At 52.7% G+C, this 12,423-nt stretch overlaps 7 protein-coding genes across 7 annotated transcripts; 4 read left to right on the forward strand and 3 right to left on the reverse strand.

Annotated features, from left to right (window-relative positions):
- Window positions 1–685: 685 nt before the first annotated feature.
- Window positions 686–2,974, reverse strand: A1O1_05544 (uncharacterized protein; the record flags this gene model as incomplete). The annotated part of the gene is made up of 5 exons (XM_007726430.1): window positions 686–1,101; window positions 1,154–1,721; window positions 1,769–1,982; window positions 2,040–2,635; window positions 2,885–2,974. The coding sequence occupies 5 exons, from the start codon at window positions 2,972–2,974 to the stop codon at window positions 686–688; spliced, it is 1,884 nt and encodes a 627-aa protein (XP_007724620.1).
- An 870-nt stretch (window positions 2,975–3,844) lies between these two features.
- On the forward strand, window positions 3,845–4,338 carry A1O1_05545 (cyclin-dependent kinase regulatory subunit; the record flags this gene model as incomplete). The annotated part of the gene is made up of 4 exons (XM_007726431.1): window positions 3,845–3,951; window positions 4,000–4,144; window positions 4,195–4,253; window positions 4,305–4,338. 4 exons carry the CDS (start codon window positions 3,845–3,847, stop codon window positions 4,336–4,338), a joined length of 345 nt encoding a protein of 114 aa, XP_007724621.1.
- Window positions 4,339–4,748: 410 nt separating this feature from the next.
- A1O1_05546 (uncharacterized protein) lies at window positions 4,749–5,381 on the reverse strand (the record flags this gene model as incomplete). Its single annotated transcript, XM_007726432.1, has 1 exon — window positions 4,749–5,381. The coding sequence occupies one exon, from the start codon at window positions 5,379–5,381 to the stop codon at window positions 4,749–4,751; it is 633 nt and encodes a 210-aa protein (XP_007724622.1).
- A 629-nt stretch (window positions 5,382–6,010) lies between these two features.
- Window positions 6,011–6,286, forward strand: A1O1_05547 (uncharacterized protein; the record flags this gene model as incomplete). Its single annotated transcript, XM_007726433.1, has 1 exon — window positions 6,011–6,286. A coding segment is annotated over one exon (276 nt), but the record flags the coding sequence as incomplete, so codon positions are not given.
- A 164-nt stretch (window positions 6,287–6,450) lies between these two features.
- A1O1_05548 (uncharacterized protein) lies at window positions 6,451–6,783 on the forward strand (the record flags this gene model as incomplete). The annotated part of the gene is made up of 1 exon (XM_007726434.1): window positions 6,451–6,783. One exon carries the CDS (start codon window positions 6,451–6,453, stop codon window positions 6,781–6,783), a length of 333 nt encoding a protein of 110 aa, XP_007724624.1.
- Window positions 6,784–7,266: 483 nt separating this feature from the next.
- A1O1_05549 (uncharacterized protein) lies at window positions 7,267–7,656 on the forward strand (the record flags this gene model as incomplete). Its single annotated transcript, XM_007726435.1, has 1 exon — window positions 7,267–7,656. One exon carries the CDS (start codon window positions 7,267–7,269, stop codon window positions 7,654–7,656), a length of 390 nt encoding a protein of 129 aa, XP_007724625.1.
- Window positions 7,657–8,944: 1,288 nt separating this feature from the next.
- Window positions 8,945–10,290, reverse strand: A1O1_05550 (uncharacterized protein; the record flags this gene model as incomplete). The annotated part of the gene is made up of 2 exons (XM_007726436.1): window positions 8,945–10,110; window positions 10,170–10,290. The coding sequence occupies 2 exons, from the start codon at window positions 10,288–10,290 to the stop codon at window positions 8,945–8,947; spliced, it is 1,287 nt and encodes a 428-aa protein (XP_007724626.1).
- Between the last annotated feature and the right edge of the window lie 2,133 nt (window positions 10,291–12,423).

The following is a 12,423-nucleotide window of genomic DNA, read 5'->3' on the forward strand; positions in this document are numbered from 1 at the left end:
CGGAGGCCTGTCAGGGTCTGACTCTTGGAGAAACGGTTTGTTTACCACGATCTGGGGAAATAGATCTCAACAATCGGCGCGCTGCCCGCAATGTTGCAGCACTTTTCTACGGATCACGAGCATACATTCAATTTAACTTGATGGCAATGCCACGGCACTGCTGCATGTCATCAAAGCTCACAAATTGCAGTGCAAAGGCGCAATTCCCACGTGTCATTAACAACATGCACTTGGAACTCTGAAGGGATCAATCAATTGATTTGAATTGCAACAAGATGCAGCTTTGTGCAAAACCATGGACCCTCTGAGAGGACGACGCTGATAGTCGAAAAGCTTTCATTTCCCTAGAATACAGTAACCGGGGTACACGATCTCCCCAGGGCATTCCCTGTGGCCGGTCTGGCCTCGACATGTTTCGAGGCATCTGTGGACAAGGTCGAAGCCGAAGTGATACGGCGAAACCACTGGGCTCGAACAAGCGGTGTCCAGCCATGGCATCGGTGTGGCTTTGCCCGTGTGGCAGCTTGCATGCGCTGCTCGTGACCGTTTTTGACGTCCAACATGAAGAGACATACTCGGTACAATGCGCTTTGATTCCCTGCCCTTGGGTCATAACGCGTAACGGCCCTGACAGCACGAGGTAGCCTGACAAGACAAGCGTCCAGGCTCGAGCTCAGCCAGTTCATCAAGAGCTTTGCATGCTCAGATCAATAATCAACGTGCACTTTTCGAAGTCGAATTGCAATTGAGGCGGCGCGTATTCCTTCTTTTCCCCTTCTCTAAGATCTGCTAAAACCTCAACCGACAAGATGTTCTCTCCTGGGTACAATCTGATATCGTATGCATCGGGAACAGTCGAGTTTGGCTCTCGATAGACGTGCGCGTTATGCGTGAAGAGTATTCGATGTCTTCGTCGGGATTTCAGCTCGGGCGTAGTCACTGGTATGACCCGAACATCACGGTAATTGGCCGGCAGGCCTATGAAGCCAGTTGTTTGTGTCTTAATGGGTGAAGCTCGGCGTATCAGTTTCCATTTCGGATCCTTGGGGACGAGAGGGTTGGTCATGAAAATGACAGAACCGAGAAGCGCAGACTCGAGACCTTCTCACGATGATTAGTGGACTGAACAAAGCCGACACAGGAAGATACGCACCTTTTCCGGGATCACGGCCTCGACGTTCAAAGGGTATGACGGACTGGTTGTAGGATGATAGGTTACCAGATTGTGGCGTTGGAGGATCCTGGCTACGGGCTCCGTTTGTAAGGGGTGCAACTGGCCCAGGAGTGTCGACTTCTTCGACAGGGGTGGGTATCTGCCGCGGAGGAACTGAAGGCTGAGGCGCCTTGACCGGTTCCTGCGCCTGAGGTTGCGGAGTAGCTGTCCCATTGGCCTTGGCTTCGGTCGTGACAACATCACGCTGCTCGGTAGCCCGCGATACACTACGTCGAATGCTGGGTGGAGTGCTTGCGGGGACCGGTGTTGAACCATTGACGTGAGCAGCTCTGGAGCTGGCTCTCTGTGCTCGACTCAGTGCTTGGCCTGTTTCTTCCTTTTGTCGTCGGAGAGATTCGCTGTCGATCGTACCGCCCACCAGAGTCGGGGTTGGCGTAGAAGAACCTATCGTCAATCTGAGGGCTTTCGGCTTTGGCTGGGATAGAGACAGTTTGAGATTTCGCCGAGGTCCAGCACCAAGAGATTGCAATCTTTGTTCCGACCACGACTGCATCCATTAGTAATGTTGAGGGTGGAAAGAGACACGGTAATTACCTCGAGCTTCTCTGCCATGATGTAGATGTCGGATCCTTCTTGGTTGTACTCCTTTGCGTTGTCCCAAATCAATCGGACCTCTTTTGCCAAAGCGTCCCAGTCTGGAAGAGCATCTTTCTCCACCAAGGCTCGTACGTCTGAAATCGAGGTGGGCTTCTTGATGAGCTTGTAATAGTCAGGGTAGTCCTTCTTGGAAACTCTCTCCTCGAAATTACTGCTCCAAACGTTAGGAAATTCCAAAAACAATCGAAACGTCATGAGGGTGGCTCACATTGCATCTTCGTGTGCCGATAACTCATTCAAGAAGTTCAACTGATCCTGTCTCACGTCGTCCTTCACACTAGGCGAAGCCGGCGTGACCTCACTTCGACGTCTCTTGGAAAAGACCAACTTGACTTTCTCGGCGTGGACATTGGCCTCTGACGCAGTCGAAGACTCTCTCTGGTGTTCAAGCAGGTCTTGCGGAAGTGGTGTGGGATATGCGCGATAATCTGAGCGTAGGTACGCCGGGTTATGCTTTGGCATGAAATTCGACAATGCCTTTCGGATACGCTCGGCGTCCTCGAATATGGGTGATCTGCTATGGTTGTAATCCTTCGCGTTCTGGACCATTCTCTTCAAGTCGGATTCGAGCTGCTCCATTGTGTCGTACTCTAGATTTTCCAGCTTCTGCTCGATCATGTTCAGGGATAACGGCATCGCAATTTGTTGGTAGTAGTCGGGATAGTCGGTCTTGCTGGGGAGGTCGATAAAATGCACCGCGACATTGCGCCCGTTCTTGTCTTGGGACTTCTTCAACTGCCGCACCAGTTTCAGTCCGAGTTCCGAGGTGGTTTCTCGAGTCTCGACGTCTGGAAAGTGGGTGTCCTGCAGACAATGGCAGGCAAATTAGCAAAGCTCGCCAGGTGATGGCAGATGTTGAGAGCGCAGTGCACTCTACACGAGTGCAGCCCACCATGGCAGGCCTTTGTCTCGGGGTTGGAAATGCGCATCATGATGGTGATGAATGCGCGCAGGGTGGGGAGATTGAGCCGTTGAACGCAGGAAATGGTGTTGAATGTTGGAGTTGGGCTGTGAAAGGGTATTGTGAAAGATAAATGGGCGCGATGCACTTACGTCGTTACGCTTGCGTCGCTTGGGATCTGGCGTGGCCGCAAAGTCATCGGGCGAGCCTGCAGGGCCGCTTCTGCGCTTCGAGGTGCTCATCGCGGCCTCTCAACTTTCGAGACCGGGGATGGGGGAGGGATTCGGGGTCTGCAAAGCAGGAAGGGCCACCATCAGGGGGCAACCGGGGCAATCGAGTGCTGCGGATTCAATGGACACTCTGACTTCAGCGTAAAAGACACGGCCACAGCGAGAATACAGGACGCGCATTATTATTCCATCCTCTGTCTTTCTCATGCAATACAAATCGAGCCTGCAGACGCGCGACCGGGAGGGTAGAGGGCAGCCACGTGACGAGGCATGTAAGGTCAAGCGTGACTGGCTGGAGCACAATGCACTGCCTGCACTTTGCTATATTGTGCTGCACCGCACAAAAGTGGCTGTTCACTGCACTGCACTGTGGCCCCTTAGCCACTGTGTGGCTTGAATGCAGAAGCTTCAAGTTCGGCTGCTGCTCCGAGTCTCGACGGGCCTTGGCAGCAGCGCTTTCCGCGTCTCGAGTCCCTTCGAGTTGTTTACGGGAAGTTTGGTCTGTGGTTGTGGTTTCGACTCCCCAGATTCTTGTCTGTGTTCCCACCACCAGTAACCAACAACCATTACACTGAGATTCACTGTCGACGCTCCACGCCTCCGCTCCCTATCCAGCCTTTACTCCCGTGTCAATTGCGTTCTCTCAGCGCGCTAACCTCGCCGCCCTATCATCCTGCTCGTGTCCTTTCCCTCGGAGTCCTTTTCTCCCACGCGACTCGAGAGCACGAGACCAGCTCCCCTGCTCATTGCTACCGGTGCAACGCTCGACCCAGGCAATACAACGCGCCCGCCAGCTGTCATTCTCGATTGGATCCATTTGGTGGACGTGCAACCAGGATCTTCATCTTCACAAAAACGAAACACATCTGCTCCACGAGCACCATGCCGGAAGTCGACATGACGAGACGCAACAAGAAGCCAAGGTTATTGCATGAAAATGAAAGGGCGCGGCTAGAGGAGTTTATTGACTCTATCGGCTACTCAGCAAGGTACACCAGTCAAAGCTCGTTGCAAGGATGCAGGTTGACATGTGGCAGATATTCGGATTCCGAATATGAATACCGACATGTTCAGCTTCCCAAAGCGATGCTGAAGGCCATTCCGAGAGACTACTTCGACGAGTCTAAGGGCACACTGAAGCTCTTGTGGGAAGAGGAATGGAGAGGATTGGGGATCACCCAGGTATGTCGAAGCTGGATCGTGAAAAGACCATTTTGCTAATAAAGGGCCAGAGTCTGGGATGGGAACATTACGAGGTGCATGAGCCTGAGCCACACATTCTACTATTCAAGTCAGTCACCTACCTACCCAGCGTCCGTCGCCTTATACTGATGTAGTGCAGACGTCCCATCGGCTATCAGCCTCCCGCTCAATGATACAGGACTATTTCATCACAGACGCAGAACTAGCGCAGCATTGGGATGGCGTTTACCTGTTCAGCCAGGAATTGTATTTAAACTGTGCATTCAGCGAGCGTGCTTACTACAAGATTTGTATGTCTGGACGAATCGACGCAAAAGGGCAATACATTTGGGCGCGAGATGTTAGATGTTCGCTCAGGTTTAGCATAACCACAACCGTTCAACAGCAATGTCCGACCAGTTGTCTAGTTGTTCCCTGGATGGCATTATTGCGGCTCCTAAAGAAATGCCACGCAGCTAGCCCTCGGTTGTCTGGCAAGCCGGCCACGTCTTCCGGGAGTTCCGATACAGTCCACTCACGCTTTCGGATCGGTACGTGACGCTGGAATCGAGCCATTCCTTAATCAGTCAACCAGAATTGACGTCTATGTCGCGTTCTTCTGCAGCCATTCTTCCCATTGTTCCGCCGTCCAGCTAGAGCTGATACTGCGCTCTTCGACCCCGTTGAACAAGACCGTCGGAGTGACATGGACGCCGGTCAATCTGTTCGCCTTGACCATGAACTTGATATCGTTGGTCACTTTGTTGCCGATGTTCAGGCTGCCATCGGCTGCCGGCTTGTCTGGCACTAGAAGCAAGTCGAGAATCTTCTTCTCGTCGACGCCGTCCACCGATCCCGCCAGCTTGGCCAGTCGCTTGTACGTGTTGTTTCGGGTTTCGTTGACCACATTGACGTCGAAGTAATCGTTCTGCTGCTCGAAGAGTTTCTCGGAAAAGGCCCAGAAGGACTTTGGTGCTGTTTGCAAAACGGCAGCGCCGGCTTCATGGACGAGTGTCGAACTTGGATGCCACGGCTGGATCTGTTGACGGAGGATGACCCGGATGCCCGGAGAAGTGTACTTCTTCTCGATCAAAGGCACAACGCTCTTGTTGAAGGTCTTGAACAATTTGGCGGAGAAGGGGCAGACATAGTCTAGATACAGTTCGATGGTATGCTTTGCTTCATTGGTCGAGCTGGAAGCGAGCAATTGCCCGGAGAACTTTGGCGGCAGCGCCATGGTTGGAGATTCTGCGGTTTGGTTTGCCGATGGATGGATTCTTGCCGGCTCTGGAGGGGTCACAATGAGAAGTCAAGACGATGAAAATGGGTTGAAGTTGTGGTGCAAGGAAAGACTCGTCTATAGAAGATGCTAGGCGAATGATGTGATAACATGTACCGTTTACGTAGGGACTGACTAAGCAGCATTTCGTCATCGGTCAATCAACAGACACGTGATCCGACAATAGAGTTCATGTCACGTGAAGAGCGATAACGATAAGGAGACGACAACGACATCAACTCTGTACAACAGTCCTCCTTTTCCTCATCCTCCTCTATTCTTCTTTCTTTCTCAACATTGCAACACCAACAACAACACGTATAATGAGTTGATTGTGGTGTTGTTGTGCCTTTTCAGCCGCTATGATGTCGCCTGCCCACGAAGATGCGGCTCACGCAGCAGCAGCTCCTGTCAAGCCGCGTCCTGCTAGAGACGGCAGCTGCGCCTATATGCCAGATTCTACTAACCGCACTGTGTACTGGTAGCCCGTCATTCAATGCCTCGACGAGGTGTCTATTTTCATTTCGCGTCTGCATTCTTTTGTCGGATACCACACTTATTACTCAGATCAAGGCTTCATATTCAAGATGGATCTCTTCAGTCTCTGTCCTGGTGTTTTCCTCATCTTCCTCAACATGATTTTACCTGCCCATGTCATTGTCGTCAATACCCTCTGCAGCCTTTTCCTCATCTCATTCGTTGTCGGGAGGAAAGTGGCCGGGTATATACGCGAACACGGACGACGAGACGTTGCAAGAGTAGGGGAGTACACGTACTTCGCTTTCCTCGTGTTCGTGACGTGGGCTCTTTCCCGAGGAACTGGGCAACGCATTGACTGTCGACATCTACTCCCCGAGCGGCCTCGTGCGCGTCAGTCAACAACCGGCATCTGAAGCAACGAGGAGCTAATCTCCTCACAGTGAATCGCCTTACTCGAACCTGGACGCCCTGGACACACCGGGTCGTGTCGACCTGTTCAAACACGATTAAATGGCCTTGGAACATACTAGCCAATTTCTGGAGCTCAATGTCTTCTCTGAGAGTCCGGACAACCGGCAAACCTCAACTAAAGCTCGCCGAGTTGATTGAGGAAACCTCTCCCCCTGAGGAAAGAGCCGTCTGCGTGCTTTGTTACGACTCAACAACTCCACAGGATCCCGCGATGTACATGTCCTGTACCAAACCACACTGTTTACATGTTTCCTGTGCGAGCAACGCCGTTGACGACCAGACTCGCTGTCCTTCCTCCCCCGAGCAAATTATTGACCTCAACCAAACGGAAGCGGCGCCGGGCGAAGCAACTACGAAGAGCAAGACTAAGAACAAGAAGCAGAAGCGAAAGCAAAAGAAAAAGCACTAGTGTGGGAGGAGTGGCATAGAGGTGGTACGAATCGCTCGAGCGAAAGCAGGTGTTTTGCGAACTTGGCTAGGCTATAGGCTGTGGGTGGGAGAGAAGCATCAGGTTGTGACAGAGACACAGTCATAATCACCAGCAGCATTATGCCATTGTTCTTTCCTTTTTTCCTTCTTACTTCAACTGAGTGCAAGCACCCTGTTCATCCAAAGACACTCTTGCCTCGGTTTGACCTGCAGTGGGTGATCGAATACTGTTGTTCCAATCTTCTTCTCATTCTCATTCTCATTCTCATTCCCATTCCCATTCCCATTCTCTTGTCATCCATTCTATCATTCGTTCGCCAGTCACTCTCGTTATACATACTCAGCATACGCTACCAGTACTTCTCGCCATTTACGCTCTTTTAGTAACTTTTGACTACAAGCTTTGTTCTTCCCCACAGCGTTCTATTTCCATCCTCAACGGCAACATACAGACAGCCGCAAAATGGGAATTCTACCTCTCGAGCACAACGATCCCTCCATCCGACAGCTGTGTGTGGCGCCAGGCATCACGGCCCACATTGACAATGTCGAAGAATATATCGTTGCCTTCAGTGTCCTAGCCTTGTGCACCAAATTCGAGGCCATCTGCGAGAAGCTGGCAATGCCATCTGCAGCAGACGACAGGCTCGATGTGGAGGCCCAACTCTCCCTGAAATTCCTCAACATTGCGCCTGTCCTCAGCGCTCTCGCCCTGGTCGACATGGGCCGACTCCACAGCCACACGGCAATCAATGTGATCAAAGTCTCCCGCATCAAAGCTCAGTTCAAGCACGCCGACACCGTGACCCACGAGATCCTTCCCACCGCCACTCTAGTGACGTGGACCATCTAGTTGCATGTCCTGCGCATCGTGTGCGTGGTGGACAAGAACGGACTGCCTGCCATGTACCTCCTTCTTCTATTCCTCTTGGAGCAATATCGCTTTCTGGAGGTGCAGGAGGCGTGCATTTTCGAACACGAAGAAGATTTCTTAGGGTCTTGTCCGATCAGGCAGTTCATACCGGCTCAGTATGAAGGAAGAGAAGTCGAGGTGGTGGGCCATGACTGTGCGATATGCCAGATTGATCCAATCGGGACGGCGGAGTGGGTGTATCATCTGCCCTGCGACCATCAGTTCCACAGGTGGTGTTTGGTCAAGTGGTTGGTCGAAATGGGAAATCCTGGTTGTCCGCTCTGTCGCGACGTGCTCACTGGTGAGACGTTGCGGAAGCCGGGAGTAACGATGGAAGGAGAGGTACCGGGCCCGCCTACGAGTACGCGAGAATGAACTTGGCTCTTAAAGAGATATGGCGGGATCGACAACTTCGCAAAGACAGACTGGGTCGGACGGGCCTGAACTGTTCTGTATATACCCGCATGGTCTACAAAGGGGAGGATTCGCAGTGGTGTTTGCCGGTAGCCAGAAGCATTCGTTTGGGAATGGAGGGGCTACAGTATGTGGGCATTGGAAGTATATCATCCATTGAAGTGCAGGGCGGATATGGTGTTTCGTATAGAGCATGGATCTTGGTACACAGTTTGTTCCTAGTAGTTGGGGCATATACAAAAAGGCTCGTCGTGATCCCCGATCCAGCTAGCCATCTTGTTCAGATGTTTACACACATATAGAACCCTTGCTGCGAGCGCTCTCTCTGGTTCTAGCCACCACTCCGCCGTCCGCATATGTTCCCCCTGAGCATTGGTATAAGGGGACAATAGAGGCCTTGTAAGTTTAATGTCCAACTGACTTGGGGGTGGTTCTAGACTCCCTTCCTCACGCACCCTTCCGGGCAGGAGATCGACTCCTTGCCCGTCTTCAAATTTCATTTCTGAAGGTCCTCTATTGGTTGGATGGACCATAAAAGAAAAGGAAGAGAAAGAGAAAGAGAAAAATGATTCGCTTTATTTCCGACACCATAGTCTCAATGTACGAATCAGAAGGGTCTTCAGGCTCCTCTCTGCGAGCGCCTGCATGGGGTGTCTAGGGATCAGGCTGCCACTGTATCTTCCGCAGTACTTGGACGAACTGTATCTGAATGTTTGGTATAAGTATAACACGGCAGAAAGCCTTCTATGTTCCACAACCCAGGTGCAATTTTCAATCCCAAGTCCGCACTCTGAGTCCTCACCCCAAATCCTCTTTAGGCTCCCTTCTGAGAGCGACCACCTTGGGTAGGAATCAACTTCTGCACAGCCTGCATGAACTGTTCGGCCTGCATGGCATTGTAGGTCTGATTATTGTTCAGGTTCCTGACGACCTGGTCCAAAAAGGGCATTTTCTGCTTCTGGATGTCGGGGTACTTGCCCTTGACGAAGGCCTCGGCGAGGGCCACGCGCTCTTTAGACCTCGAAGCGACATCATCAAACGACATGTCCCGCGGCTGGGCCTCGACGTTCTTCTTCTCCGTGACCTCGTCGGCGTGCTTGCGGGCGATTTCGGCAGCGAGAGCCAAAACCTGCTGCTTCTCCTCCTCGGACTCGAAGCGCGTCAGGTAGCCCTTGTAATAGCGCTCCGCGAGCTGCATGGGCGTCTGGTAGCCGTGCGGGAGGCGGTGCGCGAGCCACTCGATGCGCTGCTGGACGGACTCGGTCAAGCCCGTGCCGGAGAGCGGCGTGTTGGGCCAGTCGGCGCGCAGGGTCTCGATCGAGATTTCTTGGCCTGGCACATGGGCGATTTCTTCCGTCGGGTTGACGGGAGCGTCGATGTTCGCTTTGATGTATTCTTCCACTTGGGCCTCGATGTCCACGTCGTCGTCTTCCTCCTCGGCGGCGTCCGTCACGACGCGCTTCTCGGCGCGGCGGACCCGGCGGTCAGTGCGGTGGTGAGGACTAGCTTGTTGGCCTCCTCGTGCTCCTCCGGCTGCTGCTCCTTGTCGGTGATGTGGCTGCTGTGTGTTTCGCGGACCTGGTCTGCCAACCCCTGCTCCAGCTCCGGCTCCAGCTCCTTGCGGGAATCCTCCTCTCCTTGCGCCATATCCTGATGGGTTGGAGCGAGGTGGTCCTGTTCGGCGGAGGAGTTGTCCTGGCGCTGCCGGCGAGCTGCCTCCTGCACCACTACCACGGCTGCTGCTGCTGCTGCTGCTGCTGGGTCCGCCCGCATTCTGCGCACGTGGAGGGCCTGTTCGGCGGAGGATCGGTCCAGGCGGCTGAGGTCGTCGAGCACCGGCTCCGGCTCCGGCTCCGGCTCCAGCTCCCGGAGGCCCAGATCGGCCTGTGGTTCTTCGAATCGTAAATGTTGGCTCCGCGGTGGAGGGTTTGCCAGACGTAGGTCCTGCACGAGGACCGGCCGCCGAAGGCTTTTGGTCACCTGAAAACAATCAACTTAGTTGCCATTAACAGTGGTATGGACAAGCAAGATTAGTTTACCTTCAGCAAAGAGGATCCTTGTAGTCGACAATCCTCTCGTGTTGCCGAGCAAGGGAAGTGAGGTGCTCCTGGAGCCTGACTTGAGACTGAGCCTCGCGCATCTTGCGCATATGTGTTCCATTGTCAGCTGGCCTCTCTTTGCAGCACACTAGATGTGTACTGCTCTTGGATTGATGAGATTCAATGAGACTGCGATTCGAGCTTCAACTTCAAGTAGAAGTTCATTGGCGATTGACCGGAACTGAAAGTGTCTCTTGGCGTCACGTGCCTGGACACTTTCTTCCGCCGCTTTAACAAGACTACGAAGGCTTGATCCATCCATCCTCCAGATCAACATTCAACACACGTCCATCCAGACATGTGTCCGTTGCATGAACACTTGCTACCATGTTTTCGAGGCTAGCTATGGATTGGAATTGCATCGATACTACTATGCTCTGGCCTCATGACCACCAAAGCCGATCTGCTCTGTCTATCATTCCGTACCGGGCTGTTGGCTCCGCGGGCAGTCAGTCTATCAAGTCGACTTGGACGCAGCTCAGTGACCATTGACGATCTCCCATGGCAAGTCTGTCAGCACGGTTTAATGGAGGTGTACCGTTGTGTATTCTCTTTCCACTGGGCCGCCATTGCAGAGTTCGTGGCGTCTTTTCCCCGCTTGATCCACTGATATAAATTGGTTCAGCTGAAATGCAGCGTTGTCCTGCATGGGAAGGTCTAGATTCAAGCCTCATCATGCCCGTCCTGGAAATTCTCATTGATATTCAATGTTGGTTGGATATAACACTGTTTTGCCCCCTCATGCATCAGGTAGGCAAGGGTTTGTACAGGTTCAGGCACGCAAATCCAACAGGAAACCCTTGAGCTGGAACGTGATCTGCATTTTACTGCCCAAAGCTCATTCCGTGGTGGACAAGTTTGGATACAACAAGGTTCCTACTGATTTCCCCAGACTCTGTGCCGTGCCAGCGCCGTGCTTGCTTGATGGTGGCTTGACTCTCTGCCCTTTCCTGGACATGGCCAAGCTGTCCTGACCCTTTGGCTCCAGCCTTCTTTCCTGCCTCTGCAGTTTGCTCTTTGAGGCCAGCTGATCGATTGCGGCGATGGCGTTCTCAATGGGAAAGGATTATTATACCTGCTTCTCTTCTGGGGAACTCGTGAATCTCCGAGTTCGAGCGCCTCCCCAATCTAATGAGAGGGAAATGCTGGGTTCATCGCTGGAAGCTTAACGTCTCGTGTCGACGCTGGTGACTCTACAGGAAGAACTCAGTCTTCATTTCTGCTGGGGAGGTAAGCTTATCAAGCTTCTTGACAGTCAGCTCGAGCCGGTTAACCTGTGAGCATTCATTGCAATGCGAACCCCGGCTTCGGGCCATGTCCTAGTGTCCACGTCTATTTACGTCCACACACTCCGTGGATAGTGTGTACGTGGTCTCGGTCCCGTCAGGCTTCAGGGTCTGCTGGCTCAGGACCTGTTCGCCATTGGGCCCTTTGAATACTGTGGCCGATGGTTTATTGTGACACAGCATCGAGCTGTTCGAATGATCCAACACCCCCTATAATCAGGCCATTACTGGTTCCTGCTGTCGTCGATGCCGTCGTCCAAGCGGCCAGAATGAACTCCCGTCGCTATCTGCTTGCTCAGTTGCTTTGGCAGAACCAGTGATCCATGCCTGAATTTGCAACCCTGGTCTGAACGATTGCAATTCTCAGCTCCGCAAACTGTCCACGTACAGTTGTCATTGGCCTGCTGCTGACTGAATGAGTGATCAGCATGCTCACTGTCCACGACCCAATAGACGGTCAGCCATAGGAGTGGGTTTGTTACCTTCAGCTGGCTTTAGGCACGGCCCTACTCTGCTGAGCACGAAACGAAGCCTGTGCATAGGACCACTCTGAGTGATTGTGGCGCTGTTATCTACATTCACCCTCCAAGTCGCCGTTGTCCAGACCATCAACAACCTTATGGACAATCGCAGATCCTCGTCTGCCGTCGAAATGCTGGAGCTGAACTTCACGAGCGGGGTATGCCTCATTCCATTCTTGAACATAACAGCAGGTAATGGCGAAGGCCTGCGAATGTAGAGCAAGGCGCGAGACTGGTATAAATTCTTGTTCTCTCCAACTCCCCATCTCAAGTGTTCATCCTCTCTTTCATCTGCCTCGTGAGAGTTGATTTTGAACTCAGCAATTACGGTCAGACAAGCTGCCCAACATGCATTTCTTCACGGTTATCATCACCTTAGCATTATCG

Source organism: Capronia coronata (assembly GCF_000585585.1).
Source record: "Capronia coronata CBS 617.96 chromosome Unknown acBCG-supercont1.4, whole genome shotgun sequence".
Taxonomy (NCBI): domain Eukaryota; kingdom Fungi; phylum Ascomycota; class Eurotiomycetes; order Chaetothyriales; family Herpotrichiellaceae; genus Capronia; species Capronia coronata.